Genomic DNA, 21,089 nt, shown 5'->3' on the forward strand with positions numbered 1-21,089 from the left:
TTCTCTCCCCCTCTCCAACGCCTCCTCCACAAATATGCCAAAGTCATATTTTTAAGCCACAGCTCTGACCATGTAACTGGTCTACTCAAGAACCTTTCATGGTGCCATACTGCTCCCAGGACACCCCTCCCCCGCCCCTCAGCTCATTCTCCTGGGCTGTTGCCAGGCTGAGCTCTGCAGTCTGACTTCACAGCACTGCCCTTCTGGGGTCTGTTCCCCACACACAACATCCCGGCTCTGACCTCCACACCTCTGGCCCGACATGCCCCTTTCCTGGAGTGCTCTCCCAGTTCCTGTCAAACCTCAGACCCAATGTCGGGTTCCTTCTGCCTCGCCCCCCATCACTGCCAAAGTAGTTGGTACATATACTGTATTTACTTCTCTGCCTGGACATTGTTTCTCTTCAGGGGGAGCCTTAACAACTGGGCTGGGGGTTCAGGGGAGTTGAAGTCAGAATTAGGCTTAGAAGAAATAGCATCCAGGAACTTTATTTCAGAACGTCAAGATTACTTCTAATAACAGCTAGTCACGACTTCAAATCTCAACAGTTTACAAAACAAACATCACATGATTTCAACATTTTAACGAAGATGTAGAAGGAAACAACAGATGATTGTGTTCAAGCTGGCACAGAGTAGATGCTAAATCAAAGCTCACTGAGGCTTGTTTGACTTCACCGTGTTTACGGTGTTTGTACGTAAATTCTACTTCGAATCCTGTCAGGTGTTGCAGCCTGGCAGCTGGCGGTCCTAGTATTTCGCATGGTAGAATTCTGCTTAAATGAACAAATTTTTAGATACTTCAAAAGCACAATCCGTTGAGAGAGAGACTTCAGGAAACACTGGCATATGCGATAGGAAAGACTGAATCCCAAAATGACAATAAACTGGGCCAAAGGGTCGCAATCAGCACACGAAAGCTTCTCCTTGAAAGGGCTCTGCTCTTGAATCTTTCCCCTCTGCACCGCGGCTGGAATTCTGTACTTCTAGGAGACCAGACACTTCTTTTGAAGGGATGAGACAGTGGGAGGCCCTTTTAGGAACAGGAATCAAAAGTGTACAGCCTGTCACGACAAGGAGCTCATGGTCTGTTCAAAGGATCTGATGTGCAGCACAAGGTTCCCACATGGAAAAGTATTTCAAAATATTTATTGTATGGCCCCCCTGATGTGACAACATTCATCTGCACTTGGAACTGTTTGTGAATGCATTTTAACATGGTGAGCATGATCCCAAAGTAAGTTTCTCCTCATAATGGATCTCGATTTTACTTTTAAAACCATTAAGGCAGAAGGAGAGAATGCCTGTTTAAAACTGCAGAGGCTAAAGGGTTTCATTCTATTTAATCTTAGAGCTAGAAAATTAAGGCTGCTGTGATTTTTCTTTACTCTGTAAAACGCTGAGATTAGCAATGGTATTGCTCGGGAATGCTAAACACATGAGTGTTTCCACCGATCCTGGATCATCAGCATCTGCCTTTCGGCCCACATTTCAATCTGTTCTTTCAAGTGGGAAGTGCCTCATGTCAGTTTTAAATGAGGTCTGAGGTAACTCAGAGCGTCTGAAGCTGGTAGAATAGTTGACTCTCGCCCAGGAAGACTCTGCTTGGTGGAGCCTTTTTGAAGCGTCACTTCCTACCACAATGTCCTTTGGGAATCTATCCAGGTGTGCCCATTTACACACATGGAGGTGCGTGGGCCCATTAAACCACAAACAACATGCATGGGCATTCCAGTCTCCTGGCTCCAAAGGTCCTGTCTATGCCTGCCAAGGTTCACTTCAGAGGTCTTCACGCGTGCACAGTTAGACCTTTCAAGAAGCCCAGCTGACTGACGTCAATGCCAGTATGTCTCCAGTGGCCCAGCTCTCCAGCACGGGAGGTCTCCCACCTCCAGCTCAGGCCCTTTGTCTGTGTCAGAGAGGAGGCCCACTCCATTTTTGGAGAGCTCTATTACAAGCGTTTCCTTACAATGAGCTAAGTCCTCTTCCAAACACTTGAAGATGGCTAAGCCAATGTCTTTCGACTGATCTTCTTTGGACATGATCTAGACACCTTCCTGGTCTTGGCTGGCTTCTGGTGGATGTTCAATGCCACTTCTAAAAGGCCATGCTCAGGATGGAAGACAATACTCCAGTATGGCCTGACCAGGCTGGAGCACAGTGGGACCATCACTCCCCTCCCCATATTCTGTACACACACAATGCTTCTCAGTGGAGACAAACATTGCATTAGCCTTTTGACCACCATTACACTTTGGCACATAGTGAACTTGCTGTCCATTAAACCTTGGTTATCTTTTCCAAACAAACTCTCCCTCCATATTTCTCCCATCTCATATTTGGGAAGCCAGCTGTCTCTTCCTTAGACCCAGGCCAAAGCTGCAGCTGGGTGAGCTCTCTTGGCATCTTCCCAGAGTGGAGTCCCTTATGGGATGGTAAATGGCCCGGGGCCAATGACCGGGCCTCGAGGCCCTCCATGAGAGATGCCATTAATGTCAATTCTGTGGGCGCAGTCCTTTACCCAATTCCATATGCATCTGATGACCGAGCCAATGATTTGTTGAAATCTAAACTCATCGTCCCCCCAAACATTCTCCAGGATAGTTACAGTTCATTTTTTTTTTCTGAATGTGCCCAGTATCTTGGAATAAGAATGTGCCCTCTCGATTTTGGTAGCAAAGCACGCTAAGGGCTGTGGAGAAAGAAAGGAGACACAGGTGAGCCCGGCTTGTGGGCATCCGTCACAATAGTGATTGTGTTGACCGAAAAAATAAAGGCTTTTGTTGTCAAAGGGATTGATCCTACATATCAAGTACACTGTCTTCATCTGGCAGGGCAGGGCAGGGCAGGGTCAAGCGTTACTCTGGCTTTCTTCCCTGTGCACAGTCTTATAGAAGCCCTCTTATCAGAAGACAGGCTTTCTTCTTCCCAAAGCTCATGCATCCTGGTAACAAATTAACGTTTGTTTGCGGCTGGGGAAGAGGCCCTGCATGCTCATACTGTGGCCACTGTGGGCACTTGAAGGGATTGGTCCAAGGACTGGGGCAGGGAGGAAAGACACACTTCAATCACCTTCCCAAGCTGAACATGACATCAACTGTAGCTGGGAGAGCTACCTCCAGTTTCTGAAAACAAGACCGTTTCTCAAACCAAGGCCAGCAGCCCTAGCCGGTTTGCGGCCATTTCTTCAGTCAAGTGTGAATCACCCCAAATGCCTGTACTAGGAAAACGGGCACTTCTCCCACAATCCCACAGTTGGACAGTTGGGGTCAGGACAGGGCGACAGCTGGCTCTGCCACTGCGGTCCATCTCGAGATTACACGGCTGCATGAAACCAGACTGAATACCCCATACGAAAAGCAGTTTCTGTTTTTCCCCATACCAAGTAGAAATTCCTTTTAATAAAAAGCTCCCTCCCCCCCATTTCTGATATCGATGCAACTAGTCAGCATTTATGAGCTTGCACTTAGGACAACCCCTCTCCCTCTCCTATAGCCCTCCCCCAACCAAGACCCTAAGTATTGCTTAAGAAAGAGAAGAGGCAGCTTTGCTCAGGGTGCTGGGAAGGGAAACACTTGCTTAGTTGAGACAATGGGGTGAGATGGAGGCAAAACTCATTCCTTTGACTTCCCAGGAGGTAAAAGTGAGGTGACCTGGCCCCAGCCCTCCACCACAACACAGAAGCGGTTCTGGAGCAGATAGAGCCAAAGTCTCTAGACAACAGAAATCAGCATTTGAACACTAGCCCCAGCTGGGCCTGGGTTCTCAGCAGAGCCGGATATTGGAATGGGGGAAGGCGGACTGTTTCACCCAGAAGGGAAGCAGAGAGTGAACTTTTCCCCCCTTAAAGAAACATTTCGGGGAAACTGTTTCAGGTTTATATTTTAACACACTTAAAAAACATTGCTGAATACTGCAGATCATCCTCACTGAAAACCCAGAATAAATCGCTGTTTACTTTATACAGTGTCTGACCCCAGCCCCGGCACGGCCGTGGCGCCCTAGAGGCGCGGCAGCTGCTAGTAGATGAGATCTTGGAGCTCCTTGTCCGTTAGCTCATTCACATCCATGATTTTCTGTAACTGTTCCATGTACCGTTCGTTGTCTTGCAGGAAATGCGGGACCCTCAGGTTTTCCGTGACGGCCAGCGTCTTCAAGCGCTCCACGTCCTCAAAGGAAACCTGGGGGAGGAAGATGGGAGTGAGTGCTACACTGCGGGACAACACGGGGCCCTGGCTCAGCGGGAGCCTCTTCCCCAGGTGGGACCCCGTTCACACAGACTTTTTAGGAGACTCTTCTCTGGATCTCAGGAGGTCAATTTTTATATGTCCTTCTGTTAACAGACACTACGGAATCTCAAGAGAAGACTTACTCATCTGAGCACTTTAACACTGAAAACCAGAAATTGTCTGCTGTGTTCCACTGGCCTAGTACATGAACTGCTATCAACTTCTTTTGCCACGATCACCTCATCTCGATGTCTATCGATAGAGTGTGCTCTCTCTTTCTCCCTCCTTTCTCTCTCTCTCTCTTCCCTCCTTCTATTCTCTTTCTCCCTCTCCATTCTTTCTTTCTCTCTCCCTCCCCTTCTCTTCATCCTTCTCTCTTTTTTTGTCTCTCTCCTCTCTCTTTCTCCCTCCCTCCCTCTCTTCCCCCTTTTCTGTCTCTCTCTTCTCTTTCTCTCTTTCCCTCCTTCTGTCTCACTCTTTCTTTCTTTCTCCTCCCTCTCTCTCTCTCTCTCTCCTCCCCCTTCTCTTTGTCTGTCTCTGAGATGTGGCAAGATTCAACGTAACCTTGTTTGGAAGTTGTTCATAGAATAATGGGCCTAGGGCTGACAGGGATCCCAGGGGGTGCAGAGACAGACAGGCAAGGCTATGCCCCAACTCACCACGCCAATAAAGTCAGAGCTGGGATCTGAACTCTGCTCTCCTGACTATCAATATGGCATTCTTCCTGCTGCAGGCCCTTGTCTGGGGGTTAGCCAAACCCACAGGAAAGTTGCTGCCCGCAGCCCTGAGTGGACGACACCCTCTGTGGCTGGCTGGTACTTTCTTCAGGGCCTTGGGAAGTGCTGGTTTGGATTTTTCCCAGGTCAAGTTATGGGCCTTTCTCTCTGCATAATAAAGACCCACCTAGAGGCTGCAGTGGGGGCTGGATGCTGGCCTGGCCTGGGACAGCCGGTGGCTACAGCAGCCAGGGAAGAGAGAGAATTTCAGCAGTTGTCGGGGTGGCTGGGCCTTGTCCTTGTCCCCGGCCGCATTCCCCGCCTTCCCTGGTTCTAGGGGCACTGAGGGTCCTTGGGCTGGATCAGATTCTCTTCTTTTCTTGAGATTCCCCTTGTCCCAGTGCTTACAGTTAAGTAGATACTCATGAATTAAGGAGGGTAAATTTGTCAAAAATACTATTACATTTACAAAATCCTTCGTGTCCCTTTGTCACACAATGTAAACACAATGACATTCCCTGTAACAGCCCAATGTGGTTGGTAGTACCAGTGAGAAAGTCTGGCGCCAGGGATCGGTCCCTGTACCCCAGCCTCCAGTTTTCTGCATCACTGCGCCAGCCTGGATCTCCTCCTAGAGAAAAACCTGGCCGCTCCGCTCCCCTGCCTGCCATGGGTGACTAACCCCAGAGCCGGCCGCAGGGTGGACAGCTCTGCTTCCTCCTGTCCTAGGGAGCCATCCTGCAGAGTGGAGCACTGTTTCATTTCTAAACAGACTCAGATATTCCAGGCACCAGCCTGATGGACCAGAAATGGGAGAAAAAGTAAACTTCCTCGACCTTGGCAGCAGGTGAGAACCGCCTTGATGTCCTGTTACAGAGAGGAACGGAGCCCTTTTGGGTCAATGCATCCGCTCCAGAAGCTCCAATTCAGCAGTGAAGCAGAGCACACTCCTCGGCTCCCGTTAAATGCTCAGCGGAGATGAGGAGATGAGCAGGCTGGGCTAAGGGGCAGGGGGCGGGGAAGGTGGGGTCCAGCGGCTCCCCATGGGGAGGCTCTCTGGGCCCTCCTGCCTCCCCAGGCGCCCACACCCCGCTGGGACGGTCTTAACCACTGACCTCGAGCCTGAATTTTCTGGGAAGCTCTCCCTCACTGCTCCTGGCTCTGTCTTCTGGGCTCAGGAGGACGGGTCTGATGCTGCTTCCACAGGCTAGGCTGTCACAGCCTTGAAAAGGGCCTCATCAGCCCTGACTCCTCTCTTCTAAGGTAACTGCTCTGCTCCCTGCAGCATGAGCCTGAGTTCCTCGGAGCCTCCATCACCTCCACTGGCCACATTCAATCAGCTGCTGACCTTCAGCCCCGGGGCCCTCAGCCCCTCTCACATGGCTGCCCTTCCCCCATCTCCTTCGTTGCCTCTAGGAGAAAATACGTGGTTTGTTCCATTCGGCTCATACTCTGCATGAGCTGCTCTTGCCCCGTGCCCCCTCCTCTCCTACCTCCTCCTACCTCTGGTGCCTGGGCACGGCCTCTCAGTCACCTTTTGGAAATCCAAGCTTCCTGCAAAGCTCAGCTCAGGGGCAGCTCCAAAATGCCCCCTTTTCTGAGGCATCCCCTCCTAATCACTTTGTATGTTGATACAAAGTATCTAACAGCAGCTGGGGGGTGGGCGGAGTGGGGGTGGGGGGTGAGCCATAGAGCCCAGGGCGCTGGGCCTCCAGTTAGGAAGATCTGAGTTCAAATTTGACTTCATACAGTTGCCAGCTAGGACCCTGGGAAAGTCACGCTGCCTGCCCCAGTTTCCTCATCTGTAAAATGGGGATCACAGTAGGTTTTGCCAGGCCCTGATGAAATCCCCTGTGGACAGCCCTGCCTGCTCTTACGCTGATCGTATGCCCTGGGAGAGGTGGGTGTCCGTTCCCCACCAGCAGGCAAGCTCCTTGAGTGAGGGGCTGTGCCCCAGAGCCTGACACGGGCGGGGACCGAATCGGGGAGCAAAGTCCCTTTGCCAATGCCAGTTAGCATGGACTCTGCAACCAGAGATGCCTGGGGCACAGGAAGGTTCACGTAAGACTTGTCCTGGGTCCATCACAGGCAGCACTTGAACCCCGGTCTTCCTGGCTGAGCGGCAATACTACCCCATGTGCCAGTGCCTGGCACACAGCAGCTCCTCAGGCATGCTTGTCTGGCGATGGACACTTTTCAAGTGATCTTTCTTTCCCCTCTAAACCAGGGGGCAGTGCTCCTGGAGTGGTGCGACGGAGGGAGAGGACACAGAAGCCTTGTCTCCCAAGTCCTGCAGCCACGCCCTCTGCTGACTCCTGAGGGGCTCCATCTCATTCAGATCAACCTGGCTTGCCCTCTGCCTCCCCTCTCCCCTTGCCCCTGTAAATACAGGACGAGCTGATTTATGAAGGCCAGGGTGTCCCTAGTGAGAGGGGCCCCTGCGTTCTAGCTCCCTGAGATCCTCTGGGATCCCGCCTGCCAGTGGCTGTCAGCCCTCTGGCCAGCTCTGCCTGTATCCAAGTTATTGAGAGACAACATTAAGCCACATGGGGCCAAGCACATGTCCTTGGGGAACCCTACAGGAGCCTCCCGCCAGGCTGACTTGAACCCACTGATGACAACTTTCAGGGGCTGGTAATTTAACTGGTTCCAAATCTACCCAACAAGACCATTGGCTCACCCACAACAACAGAATGAAAACCTTGGGAAACACGTGGCTAAAATCTAAGTAAACCGTATCTACAACCACCACCAAGGCCAGCTGCTGACCCCACTGTCCCTGACGATGCAAGATGGCCTGCCAAAGGGAAGTCACCAGGGACCTCGAAGGAGAGACAGAAGCTGGCGTGTGCTGGCCAGGTCAAGCCACGCTCCCTCTGCCCTCATCTATCACGTCCCGCAGCCCAGCGGTCACATGGGCAGGAGGCGACCATGGCCACTGTTCCCGATGACCCAGGGAAGAAAGCCATCACCATCCAAGTCCAGTGGTCCCACATCTGAAGCTCACATGACATGAGAAACAGGTGCGTTCCTGCGACTTTGCAGCTGTCTCTAGGAGACCCCGGGGCCCTTCCATCTGTCTTGTGGCTGAAGCCTTCCCTGTCCACGTCTCCTCCTCCGACAGACAGACAACGGGTTGTTGTCCTCCCTTCCTGGTGGCCCCAGAGCCTTGCTCAGCACTCCGACCCTAGCGCTCAGTAGAGAGCTTTTCACTCATTGCTTAAGCTCCTAGTCCAGCAACCCTGCCAAGAGAAAAGTTAGGCCTGTTCACCCTTTCAAGTCAATCCGATTCCAAATCCCTTTCTCCAGTCCTCTCAACAAGCCATCCCGTGATCTGTCTCACCATCCCACCATCCCACAGCACCGCTGCCTTCTGCAGCTGACCTCTCCGGGCAGGCCATCTATGCCCGTGTGGTTTCTGACCTCGTCGTTCTTCGACCTCTCTGGGCTGCCCAATCCCACGGCCTTTTCTTGCTCCCTGACCTGCTGGTAGCCTTTGACCCTGCCCATCCCTCTCCTCCTTGGCCCTCTGTCTGTTCCTCAGTCTCCTTGGCTGGGTCCTCCTCCCGGGCACGCCAGCTCGCCCTCCGTGCCCCCCAGGGCTCCGGCCTGGCCCCTCTTCTCACGCTGACCCCCTCCAGATCCGCTTGTCCAGGGCTCAGCTTTCTCCTGGCCTCTAGCCTGGCCTTCTCAACAGTCTGTTATAGGTTACTCTGATCTGGATGTCTCATAGACACTTTCAGCTCAGCAGGACCAAGCCAGAACTCGTCGTCTTCCCCGCTTGCTCACTGCTGCTGAGACCAGGCCCGTCCTCCTCCTCAGCCACGCCTGCGGCTGCCATCCCTGACTCGCCCTTGGTAGCCGCTAAGTGGCCAAGTCACCGTTCCCACCTTCTTAGATCCCCCTGCCCCTCGCCTGCTGGTTCCCCTCCCCAAGGCTCTCCCTGCTCAGCCATCACAAGGATCTGCCCAAAGCCTAGGTCGACTGCGTCCCTGGGGCCTCCACGACGGGCTTTGAAAGACCTTGCTCAGCTGGCCCCTTCCGACCTGTGCTGTCTTCTTCCGCCCTCATGATGCCGTGGCACCGCCTCCTCCAGGACCCGCTGCCGTGACCGCCTCATCTGCGTGCCGTGGATTCCTCCCAGTCTCCCCTAAGGTCCTACCTTCTCCAAGAAGCCTTCCCTCCTGAACTTTGCTGTCCCGTCTGCTTCTCAACTCTCTGTAGGCCTTTGCCTGTTGTCTCCTTTCGTTCTGGCCTGACTTTGTCTCCTCAGTGCTCAGCCGGTGCCTGGCACACAGTAGGGCCGGATCAGCGCGTGCTGACTTGACTTGTCTCAGGCACTGGCCACGTACCAGGTTGGGTGCTGGGCACACAGAGGCAAACAACAAGACAATCCTCCCTTCGAGGGACTCCTCCAGCTCACTGGGGATAACACTTCATGAAAAACAAATAGCAGCCGGTGCCTTGAAAGTGCTTTAAAGATTGCAAAGCACTTCATAAATATCTCATTGTGTCCTCACCACTACCCCGGCAGCTTGGCACTTTTATTATTTCCATTCTAGATGAAGAAATTGAGGCAGAGAAAGACTGAGAGGTTGGCCTGGGGTCAAAGAGCTGCCAGGGGTCTGAGGATTTAAGCCCGTGTGCCATGAAAGAGAAACGCAGAGCACCAGTGACTCCTGACGGCCCCTTCTCGCTCTGCGGATTTCCTCCTCTGGACTCACCAGGTGGTGGTTTGCCAAATTATTCACCACAGAAGTCACCAAGCAAAGAACAGAACTACGCCTGGCCTTTGTCTACAAAGAGATGGGACCGATGCTTCCTCTGCACTGCCTTTCCCACGCTGCATCAATGGAGTTCTTGGCTGCATCTTCCGCGTCTTCAGCGACCAGAGCACCGAGCATGTACGATGCCCCCTCCTCAAAGGTCTGAGCTCCCACCCTGCACGCAGAGGTGGACGATCCTGGGGCGCATGCCAGCTCAGAGCTCCTTGTGACAAGTCCGAAGGCTCACGGTGCCAGTTTGGATTCGAAGACTGCGTGACTCCATGGTGGGTTGGTGGTGCTATCCCCAAGGCCTCGCACATGCTCTCTCACATAGAGAGAGTGTTTAACAAACATTTATTTTCAGACTGAGCCACATTTTCCATCCTGCAAACCCTCTGTCTCGCCACTTCCCCCATGGAAGCCTGGATAAGCTGCCTCCCCATTTCCTGGTCTCTCCATCTGGGTCTCCAGATCCATTCTCCAGATCTGTGCCCTCCCCAGACTTCTCTGCAGACCCTCCCCATTCACCTCCTTGCGGTAACACAATCCTGCCTTTGCACTCCGGATGCCTCCCCTCTGCACTGCCAAGGCCAGGGAAGGGGCACACTGCTGTATCTGACCTCCCCCCACCTTTGCTCCTGCTCCTTAATCAACGCACAGCTCAGGCACCGACACCCTCCTCTCTCTCCATCGTCGCTGCTGCCACCTGCAGGCAGACAGGGCACTCAGGGACACCTGCACCTGGCTCTGCTCGGGCTCCCTGGCACAGCCCCAAAGCAGCACCTGGGCGGAAGAGGCTTGAATCAGACTACAACATAACCTAGTTGTGAATCAAATTCAGGAGAACTGACTCTTTTTATAATTAAATTTTATTGATGTTTTGGGTTAGGAAAATTGACTTTTATGTCTTCTGTTTCCTCTTCACCTATCACTTAGCAAGCCTCAGGTAGGTTCCTACAATGAACTCACATTTTTCCCTTGTGTTATTGTGCAAAAATGCAATTTAACAGAACTGTCGAGGTCTGAGCACATGAAGATGGCCCCCGGTCAGCCTGGGGACGGTGCTACCTAGCTGAGGATCCTTACCTTGCCCAGTGTAGTCAGCAAGTGAAAGTCAATGGAGTCTCTGTATCTCAAGATTTGGAGAATGCCATCCAGGTAGACTTGGTCTTTATTGAAACAACCTGATGGAGTCAAAGGGATACGTGGCTTTTTCACTATGGGAAATAACCTCACAGACAAACTCTTCTTCCGTGTTTGTGGACAGGGGGAACATCTCATAGACCAGAATCTAAGTATAGGCATCACAAGAAATGTGGAGTCTTGCCAATGAACAGGACAACTTTTAGCAATCCCGAAGTGGATCATCGCTCCATACGGACATCCCCTACTGTAACTTACCTAGATTCCCAACGTGCCCCCCAACCCCCCCAAGAAGCCACCCCTCCACGGCTCCTTCCCTGCAGCCCTGGGCTTGGGGCCATGGGATCTATCTAGAAAACAAACAGTGTTTAAGTAAGAGAAGCTGAGGAAGGAAGATGCTAAGCCGCAGGAAACAGTGTGGAGAGTCCTCAGCTGGCCACAGCAGGCAGCCTGGTTCCCCCCAAAGGGGGCCCCCTCCCGCTGCCTGCCGCTCTCCTCCACAGAGCAATTCATCTGGGTTAGAGACATGTCCTTTCTTCAAACTGCTTGTTTTTGGCAAACAAACCTTGACCTTCTCTCCCTCTCACTGAACAACTCTGCCCAGTCAAGTAGACCAAGCTCGTCCACCGGCCACGCCCCGAGTGGTGCCGCTGTCAGGAGGGTAGGCAGCAGTGGGCCACACGTGGGGCCCTTGGGGACCAGGCCGACCTTTGATGCCTCCTTGGCCCAGGCTGGTGCTGTTTTGTTCGGCACCAGGTCAGACGAAGGCTCCTCCCCCACCTTCCGTGTCTGCATAGACTTGTGTGTGTGTCCCGTGATTAGGAGAGAAAACAAGCCCCCTTCTTCTTTGAGTCAGGTAGTTACTAAGCAATGATGAAGCACATCCTCTGTGCCAGGCCCTGTGCTAAGTGCTGGGGGTACAAAAAGGGGCAAAAGACAGCATCTGATCTCGAGGAGCTCAGTCTAATGGGGGAACAGGAACAGCCAGGTACAGACGAACATCGCCACAGGGGAGGCCGTAGAATTAAGGGGGACCAGGGAAGCCGCCCCGTGGATGGTGGGACCTGAAGGATGCTGGGGGAGGGGAGCATTCTAGGCCTCACGGGCAGAGCCTTGTCTAAGGGACAGTGCCACTGACTGGGGAGCATATGAGGGGCCGGAGAGGGGTGTGTGGGTGTGGGGGGAGCGCTTGGAACATCCCAAGGGACTTTATGTGGGAGCCGGAGTCGCTGGGGCAACACGCAGGCTGCTACGAGCTGCGGCTGTGGGCCCTGTCACCAGATCATCCCCCCAGGGCCCGCCACCTACCTTGGCCCTTCGCCAGCCCAGGCTGACGCGGTATTCCTCAAGGGAGGCTCGAGCCATGCTGCCCCCACCCCACTGCCCAACAGCCACCTACACAAGCTCTGGTTTCTGGCTTCCACCCTCCAGCCAAAGCCAGCTTGGGGTGAGTGCGCCCTCTCCTCAGGCAGACCCAGATTCAGGCTGCAGCTGGGGGTCTGTAACCCTGCTTGTATCATGAGCCCCTCTGGCATTCTGAGATTTGGAAAGGCAGACGAGCCCAATCCCAGTGAAATACAATGATCAAATATGGGGTCACAGACTCCTGCACTGCCCCCCCCACCCTAGGAGAAGTGAGGTCGTGACAGCAGTTAGCAGAGGGCTGTTCAATGTTCACAGAACAGAAAAACCTCAGGAACGGCCCTTACCGGGTTGTGAAGTGTCAGTCCAGCCTCTTTTGGCTCGTACGCAGTAATCCCACCGTGTGTTGGGGTCCTTGACAAATTTTCCGACGTCCTGGAAGAGCTGGCTGAAGGACATCTGGCTGGCCTGGTAGACAGTGTAGTACAGGAGAGCAGCCCTCCACAGGAGTGGGTCCTTTCGGAAGAGCACGCTGTGGATGCTGGCCAGCCCCTCCTCCGTGGGGTTATTGGGCCGCAGGCCATATTTTTTACGGCCCGTCCAATTGCTCCACGGCTGCTGAAGATTGTTGATCCCACGAAAGTAGTGTGTGCCTACAAAAAAGCCAGGAGAATCGGGTCCTAAGGCAAAGGAACCTCTTCTTTTCCACCGTTCAGCAGAACAGAGATGTGGAGTGGATTCAAGACCTAAGGCCCTGACTGTGCCCTGGTCTCTTTTGGTTACAGGCAGACCTGACTAAAAAGATCACATGCTGCATGTTGGATGGCGCGCCTGCATGTCCGGTCCGTTTGCAAAAGGAAGAACTGCAGATCTTGGCGCTGATCTAGCCTGGCTGCCTCGTTTTCCCTTGTTTGAGGGGGCCTGCCTAGTCAGTAGCCTGACTCGGATTCCTCTGAAATGTGTTTAAATAGCTTGACTTCAAAGCCGTGGGATGGTGCCGGGAAGAGGCAGCAGCTATAAAAGGTCAGTGACAAAGAGAAGCCCTTCTCCAAGATGACGCCCAACCCAAAGGGGAAGGCTGTGTTTACCTATTTCGTGCCTCAGCATCCCCTCCAGCCAGTGCTCACGGGCAGTGGACACGTTGATGGTCAGGGTTGGACAACCGTTGACCACCGTCATTGATGCTCGGGACAGCAGATCTTCAGTGAGATGAACCACAATCTAATGAACAAGGGGGACAGAGAAGATGGCTGGGTCCTTTCCCAGAAAGCCCTCCCTGCCAGGGCCACTCTAACCAGTACTGTTTCCTCCTCACCTTGAAGGTCCGAGAAGCCAGAAAACAGGGCACGAGAGCTGAGGAAGTGACACCCTTTGGGCAGTGGGGGAAAGCAGAGCTCCCTGGGGTGTTGGGGACCCCTTGGCCTCTACCAGGAGCATGGTGCCTGGGGTGGGGGGGAGGGCCCACATTCCTGGCTTCACCTCGAGTGCCCGAAAGGTTTTTACAAGTGGTAGCCAGCATCTGTAGGGCTGCCCCTAGTGACGGCCAAAGCAAACACCTCCCCAAGCCAAGGGGCATCACAGCAGGAAGCTACCAGCATAGAGGATCGCTGGTAATGTCTGTAAGAGAACTGGCTTTTGTTGCACACATTTCACAACCCTGAATCTGTTCAATTCCCCATTCAAACTGGTGCCCATCTGGTTAGTGAATTGGCCAGAGGATGAAGAAAAAGGCAGAGGGGGAATTAGGTCAAGAAAACAGTGCACACACACACACAGCACATGCCTCTCCTCAACCTGGGTTGGTCCAAGGACAGTTGAGGGCAACTTGGTGACCTGGTGAGGATTAGGAAGGTGCAACTTCTATGATGTACTCTTTTTTTTCCTCCAAATTCATTATTATTTTTAAAACATTCTTTTAAAAATTTTTTGAGTTCCAAATTCTCTCCCTCCCTCCACTTTCTCTCCCACTCGTTGAGAAGGCGAACTTATGGTCGCCATTACACATGTGAAACCATGCAAAACTACTTCCATATTAGCCATGCTAAAAAAAAAAAGTAAAAAAATGACATTTCACTTTGCCCTCAGACCTCATCCGCTCTCTCTCTGGAGGTGGGGAGCACTTTTCATCATGAGTCCTTTGGAATTGCCTCGAATTTGTGATCTACTCTAAGGCCATTTCCCGGTTGTCGGTTCACTGGTAAACCACCGTTCTATGGAGGAGGATAAGTGTTGGAAGCGGCTCGTACCACCTACCTCCCCGAGGCAGCCTTCCTTGGTCATATACTTCCTCACGTGACTCCAGATGCGAGTTTTAGACAACAAGCAACCTCCGGTAGCCTGTTCAAAATTTTCATAACTCCCATATCTCTGTAAAGTTCTTTCCATAATATTGACAGACTGTGAAAGATACAGACATAATGAAATTAAATGGATACACGTACGCCTTAGGAATGATGCATTTTTGTAGTAACTCATTCTGCCTCCTTGGTAATGACCCCAGAATACTGGTTGGATTGGATCCCATGTTTATTGAGGTAAAATCGGGTCAATACATTCCTCAAGCTTTCAGCCATTTTTAGTCACCTTAAGACACGCACACACTTCGCTGTGGGGGACCCGACATACTTTACAGACATCTCATGAATACTTCTAAAGCCATGAGGAGGTGGATTTGGTACAGGTATTAATTACTATTATCTGCAGTTCAAGGGCTGAGAAGCTAGTAGAGAATACTTAGCACTTCTAAGGTCACCACGTGATTGGCTGGAGAAGGAGCAGTGGAAGGCGGGACTCCTGACTCCCTGTTTATTCACTTATGACGACTGTCTACACAGAGATGGAGAAGACTTTGGAACCACTTTTATTTTTCTTTAAAGGGAAAAAGCAAAACAGCTGAATCATCTTCTACACTAACCCTAAAGAAGAGTTTTAATTTCAAAATAAGTCACTTTTAGGGGCAGCTAGGTGACACAGTGGATAGAGCACCAGCCCTAGAATCAGGAGTACTTGAGTTCAAATCCGGCCTCAGACACATAACACTTACTAGCTGTGTGACCCTGGGCAAGTCACTTAACCCCATTGCCTAGCCCCCCCCCACAAAAAAGAAAAAAAGTCACTTTTAAAGCAGGCCTGGATGACCAAGGCACTTAAGTGCCCAACACTCATGTTCTTTCCCCCATCTCTACCACATGACTCATTTGGGTTATTCCTGCCAAGGAGGCCTCAGTTTCTCCACCTGTTAAACTGAGAAGGGTTGATGTTAAAGGTCTTGGTTCTAAGATGCTCTGCTTAGGAACCCGATTAGCCCACCGGACCTGCCAGGGGCAGGTGAAATGCTGCTCCCCCCCCCACCGGGCATCACAACAGCCAGAGCCGAGTCCACAGGGGAAGGAGAAGCTGGGTGCTCAGTCTGCCTCCCCAGCTTCTGGATCTTCTTACCTGGGTTCAGGGTTTACTCTCAAAGTGATGGGGGAGAAAGGACTTGGATACAAACAGAACAAACATTTATCGTACAGATAAAGTTGGGAGAATCCCGACTTTAGCTAAGACGTGGGCCTCGTACCTTCAAGGAGCTGAGAGGCTGCTGGGGAGGGGGGAGACACAGACAGCCATATAACCCCACAATCCAATATCAGAGGAGCTGAGAAGCCCGTGGTCCCCAAAGGGAGGGGGCAGACAAGGCGTCTTCGGAATACAACAGAAAAAGGGAGCACCGCACCCAGGGGGTCCCGCTGAACCAAAGGGTCCCTGCTCTGGCTGGACTACAGACTGCGTGGAATGGCATAATAGGAGATAGGTACCAAACCGTACCCAGCCCCAAACGCCAGGCAGAGGTGCCTGAAGCTTACTCGGGAGACAACAGGGAACCCCAGGAGAGTGAGTGGACCAGATGTAAGCAGTAGGAGACGTGAAAGATGGACACCCCAGGGGCAGCGAGGTGGCACAGTGGATAGAGCACCGGCGTTGGAGTCAGGTTGACACTAGCTGTGGGACCCTGGGCAAGTCACTTAACTCCTATTGCCTCACCCCCCCCCCCAAAAAAAAAGATGGGACACACCAAAGGAGGATGGAAGAAAGCATGCTGCCCACTGGCCATTCTGGGTTCTGGCTTCTGTGTGTGGGCAGGTCCTTCAGAAGACACAGTGATGATGCTCTGCTAAGAGACACTCCTAACGCCACTGTTATTCCGGGGATGCTAGATGGCTGGAAGCTTGGAGAAGTCACAGTCTCATGGAGCTTCCCATTCCATGAGGGCACTGGAAGGATGATGGAAGGCAGGCTTCCACAGGCCACAGCATATTGCTACCATTGGCCTGCATCTGCTGAGTAGCCTCGGAGGCAAAGGCAAGGCCAGGCAGTTGGCTGTACTGGGGTCCAGAGGAAGGCAGCAGAGCCTCGGGGCTGAATTCCCAGGACACCAGGGCAGACTTTTCGTAAGCCGAGTAGGCCAGGTAGTTGTCCTCTGTCCCGGTACAGGGGCAGCTATGTGGATGAATGAGATCTCGGACCCCATGGAGTTTATAATCTATTTATCAGCAGTTATTGAATGAAGCCTGAAGAAACCCTCCCTGTCCCCATCCTTGTGCTCTGGTCTTCCAGACAAAATGGTTTTCTGCCTGCTATCTGGGAAGTGCTGCTCTGGGCAGTGAGACTCAGTCTCTTATTTGTGGCCCCTCCCTCCAGGAAGTGCTAATTCTGTTCAGTTCAGTTCGATAGCCATCTCGTAGGTGCCCGCCGTGCACGAGGCCCCGCTCTGCTGTGGAAGCTGCCAACGCCACTCTGGTAGCACTGACCAGCGACAAGCGGGCTGGGCGGGAGGCCAGAAGACCTGAGTTCAGATCCTGGCTCGGCACGGATCCATCACCCTGCAGCATGCATGTGCGCTAAGCTCTGGCATTCAAAGACAAAAGGAGATCGGCGCCTGCCCTTCTAAGGGGGCACCTGGTCCCTAAAAGGAGGGAGTTCAGATGCCCTTTAGCCGCGGCCTCGTGGGATGGATTAAAGTGAAAACCAGCTTTTGAATCGCAAAGAAATAGCGCCACCTGCTGGACCTAGCACAGGCTAAGCAGGAGGGGGGCTTTCATTATTTTGTTTTTCTTTGCTTGAGCTCTTCCAAATCAAACGCTAGGACACGTGTTCTCTGTCGGAGGGGACCAGGTGCACCTACAAGCAGCCGCTGCCGCCCTCAGCTGCTCCCCCTGCCCCAGGCCCCCTCAAACTGGAAAGCAGGGAGGTGGCGGGGCTGACTGCCTGGAAGGAGACCCCTGAAAGGCGCCCCCTCCTCTGCCCTAAACCCGACTCTTCTCCAAACAGCGGGCTCCTGCCCAGAGGCCCCCACGAGCTCCGTGAAGGCGACTGCTCCCCGCGCTGCTGAGCAGGGACGAGGGAGAAGGGCTGAGCCGGAGCCACCTTGCACAGCGTGGGGGCCAAGGCTTGCTGCCAGTCTGCCCCAGCGCCTGCCCCCACTGTTTGTCTGCTACTGCTCCCCTGGGCGGGCAGCTGTGCCCCGGAACCAGACTCCTCCACAATTCAGTCCAACTCAAGGAGCCCTGACCCATCCCCTCCCCCCTCCCGTGTGGCCTGGGCGGCTGAGTGGGGACACAGAGACCAAAGTGACCACAAACCGACCACAACCTCCTCCCTGACATCGAAAGGGAGCAGATGGGAAGACAAAGGCCTTGCTTACCCAGGATCTTGTGTGGGCTGGTGGACCAAGACTTGACTGCAGTCAGGGGAGAGGCAGGCCCAGGTGCTGCCTCTGTCACTTACCAGCTGTGCAAGCCTCGGCTTCACCATCCATAAAATGGGGAGAATCATACCTTTGGTGGGGTGGCTAGTGGTGCGATGGATAGAGTGCCAGGCCTGGAGTCAGGAAGACCTGAGTTCCAATCCAGCCTCCACACTTACTAGCTGTGTGACCCTGGGCAAGTCACTGAACCCTGTTTGCTTCAGTTTCCTCATCTGTACAATGAGCTGGAGAAGGAGATGGCAGAACCACTCCAGGATCTCTGCCAAGAAAACCCCAAATGGGGTCACAGAGAGTGGGACACGACTGATCAGCAGCAATGCAGCTGAAGTAGCCACGTGATGGGGCTGCTGTGAAGACCACAGGAGAACATACGTCCGTAAACCTGAAGGCCCCATCGAACGCCATCGACCACCATGACGACACAGGATGCTAAGAGAGGAGCGGCAGCCACTCCTGCCCTCGGTTAACAGCCTGCGTTCTCGGCAGCCACACGGCTGGGGTGGGGCCGGAGGCTCCCAGCGTGGGCAGCTCCCCTCGGCTGAGGAGGCTCCAGCCCAGCCCCAGACCCTGCCATCCGCACGGGCCGAGCACCAGTAGGTTGGCCGACGAGAGCCGACCTTTCGGGGCCGTGCCTCATGAGACCGTCTCTTAAGCCTCGGGAGCTGTCGGGGAGACGGGCCCCTTCCTTTCGAAATCCTAACGCCCCACCTTTGAAAAAACAATCTGGGTGTCGGCCAGCCCTACGCTCGCTGGGCCCTGATACCCAGGCCAGAAGTTTCGAGCCGGAGCCACACGGTGCCATACCTGCTTCAGGAAGCGGTCGGACGCCTGGCCGTGCTTAGCCAGCACGGCGGGCACGGTGGGGTTGGCATATTCGAACTGAGGGTCATAGGCGAACTCGGCCTTGAAGAACTTGGCCTTCTCTCTGTCCAGGTTGGTGGGTTTGATGGCCGTCAGGATGCAGAGCTTCCTGGCAGGGTCGTCTCCCTTCTCAAAGTTCTTGGGCACTGGGGGAGGCTGTTTGGGCTTGGCCAGCGCAGAGAGGTAGTGCCCCTTGGCCTTGGGCTTGGGCTTGGGGGTCAGGCTGCTTCCGCTCACAGCGAAGCTGCTGGAGAACCTGACGTGGCCGGGCAGCGGGTTACTGACAAAGACGGAAGGCTGTTTGCTCAGGCAGCAGCAGCTACCATCATCCAGGGGCCCGGGTGCCTTGATCTTGCGGGGGTTCTGCTCCTTCCCACGCGGGGAGCCGGGAGACCGGCCAGGCTTTCGGTGCCGCCGGTGGCGGGCCGGGGACGACGGCTTGTGGAGCTGGCTCTTCTTCTCCTCTTTGGACTGGAGCAGGACATTGTAGCTGCTGGTTCCAGTTGTGAAGATATCTTTTAGTATTCCAGAGGCCAAGTGCGAAACGTCGTCTTCACAGTCAATGATCAGCTTCTCTCCGGGGCTCAGAAGGGACTTATTAGTCGATTCTTGTTCGGGCCAGTGAAGCTTTTCTGCAAAAGAGACGAGGGCAAGGTGACTCGTGTGGTGAGGGCCTGACGACCAGGTGACTTGGGACAAGTTTAAATGCAAGAGGTGTAAGCCCCACTGACCATCTGTGCCTTTACAGTGAGTTCTTTAAGGTAATGACTTTAGGATCTAAATACCACCCTATGTATAGGAACATCTTTTTTTTTTTCTGACTTCAACCCTCCAAGTCCACCCTATTCAAACAATGAAAACATTTATTAAGCACTTGCTGCATACCAGCACAGGGGATACAAAGCCAGGCATTTTAAGGAAAATCCTCGATCTCAAGTTCACTTATCTATCCAAGTTCTAATTACACAATATACAAATACATTTATCGACAGAAGTAATTTAATCCAGAATTCTATTAAATAACACATCACTCAATGAAAGAGTACAACGAAAAATAACAAAAATCCAAGGAAATTCCTGACCATACCACTTTGATAATTCACTCTCATTGGAAGTAACATCTACTGCATTTAATGAAAGTTTTAGCTGTGGAGCATTTCCAAAGCCTCATTCGACATCATCCCGATGCTGACCAGGAAGAGCACCTCCTTCCCATTTGCTTTCCCAGACGTACAAACAATTCCCATGCGGGGCTGTCCGTGCCACCGAAGGGTGGGTGGCAAAAATGAGGGTGCCAGCCGTGGCATCGGGAAGCCACTCAGCTGTGTGCCCTTGGACAAGTCCCTTCACCTCTGTCTCAGTCTCCTCGTCTGGAAAATGGGGATCATAATGGCATCTCCCTCCCGAGTTGTTGTGAGGATCCAGTGAACTAGCAGATGTTATGAAAGTGCTTTGCGCGTGCTATCACACCCTCACGCCACTCGTGACTGGCGGCACGTGGGAGACTTCCCACCTACATAACGGGCTGAAGGTCTGGTTGGGGAAGCAGTCCAGCTAGGGGGTCAGTCAGCAAGCAATCGTCCCATGCTTCCTGCGTGCCCTGCGCTGTGCTGAGGAGCCGGGCAGCTGAGAAAAGGCAGCAACAGAGGCAAGATTCTGATGCGGCATGGAAAGAACTAGACACATGGAGGGCTGACGGAGAGTGGATGTTAGGGGCCAGCAGCTGGGGCGGGGCACAGAAAGAGCACCAGCAGCTGGGGGGGGCACAGAGAGAGGAAGGCACCAGCAGCTGGGGGGGGCACAGAGAGAGGAAGGCACCAGCAGCTGGGGGGGCACAGAGATAGGAAGGCACCAGCAGCTGGGGGGGCACAGAGAGAGGAAGGCACCAGCAGCTGGGGGGGGCACAGAGAGAGGAAGGCACCAGCATCTGGGGGGTCACAGAGAGAGGAAGGCACCAGCAGCTGGGGGGGACCACGGAGAAAGCAAAGCACCAACAGCTGGGGTGAGGGCGCTGGAGAAAGCAAAGCACCAACAGCTGGGGGGGCACAGAGAAAGGAAGGCACCAGCAGCTGGGGGGGGCCCAAAACATTTTAAAGAATCACTGAATTTGAGGTGCTACACAAGATCTGTCACATACCCAGTAACCCAGAAGCATCATGCCCCATAGGGATCCCCACTCAAACATACCAACAAGTGGTTTCCTGCCTCTACTTGAAGACTGACAAGACGGAGAAGCCCTGCTCCCAGAGGCAGCCCCTTCCACA

At 53.4% G+C, this 21,089-nt stretch overlaps 1 protein-coding gene across 2 annotated transcripts in view; it reads right to left on the bottom strand.

The window, feature by feature from the left end:
* Nucleotides 1-472: 472 nt before the first annotated feature.
* The window catches only part of MATCAP2 (microtubule associated tyrosine carboxypeptidase 2), a 32,083-nt gene continuing 11,466 nt past the window's right edge, over nt 473-21,089 (bottom strand). Inside the window, exons 2-7 of one of the 2 annotated variants that reach the window (XM_020964398.2) lie at nt 18,769-19,457; nt 14,469-14,612; nt 13,304-13,436; nt 12,563-12,868; nt 10,797-10,894; nt 473-4,180 (exon numbers count right to left, since the gene is read on the bottom strand). In XM_020964398.2, coding sequence (XP_020820057.1) covers nt 4,019-4,180; nt 10,797-10,894; nt 12,563-12,868; nt 13,304-13,436; nt 14,469-14,612; nt 18,769-19,457 — 1,532 coding nt within the window. In that variant the 3' untranslated portion in view covers nt 473-4,018. The remainder of the gene's footprint in view (nt 4,181-10,796; nt 10,895-12,562; nt 12,869-13,303; nt 13,437-14,468; nt 14,613-18,768; nt 19,458-21,089) is intronic. The other variant, XM_020964401.2, reaches the window with a different exon arrangement.

The sequence above is a fragment of the Phascolarctos cinereus genome, unplaced genomic scaffold, assembly GCF_003287225.1.
Source record: "Phascolarctos cinereus isolate Bilbo 61053 unplaced genomic scaffold, phaCin_HiC Scaffold_4;HRSCAF=312, whole genome shotgun sequence".
In the NCBI taxonomy this organism is placed as follows: Eukaryota; Metazoa; Chordata; class Mammalia; order Diprotodontia; family Phascolarctidae; genus Phascolarctos; species Phascolarctos cinereus.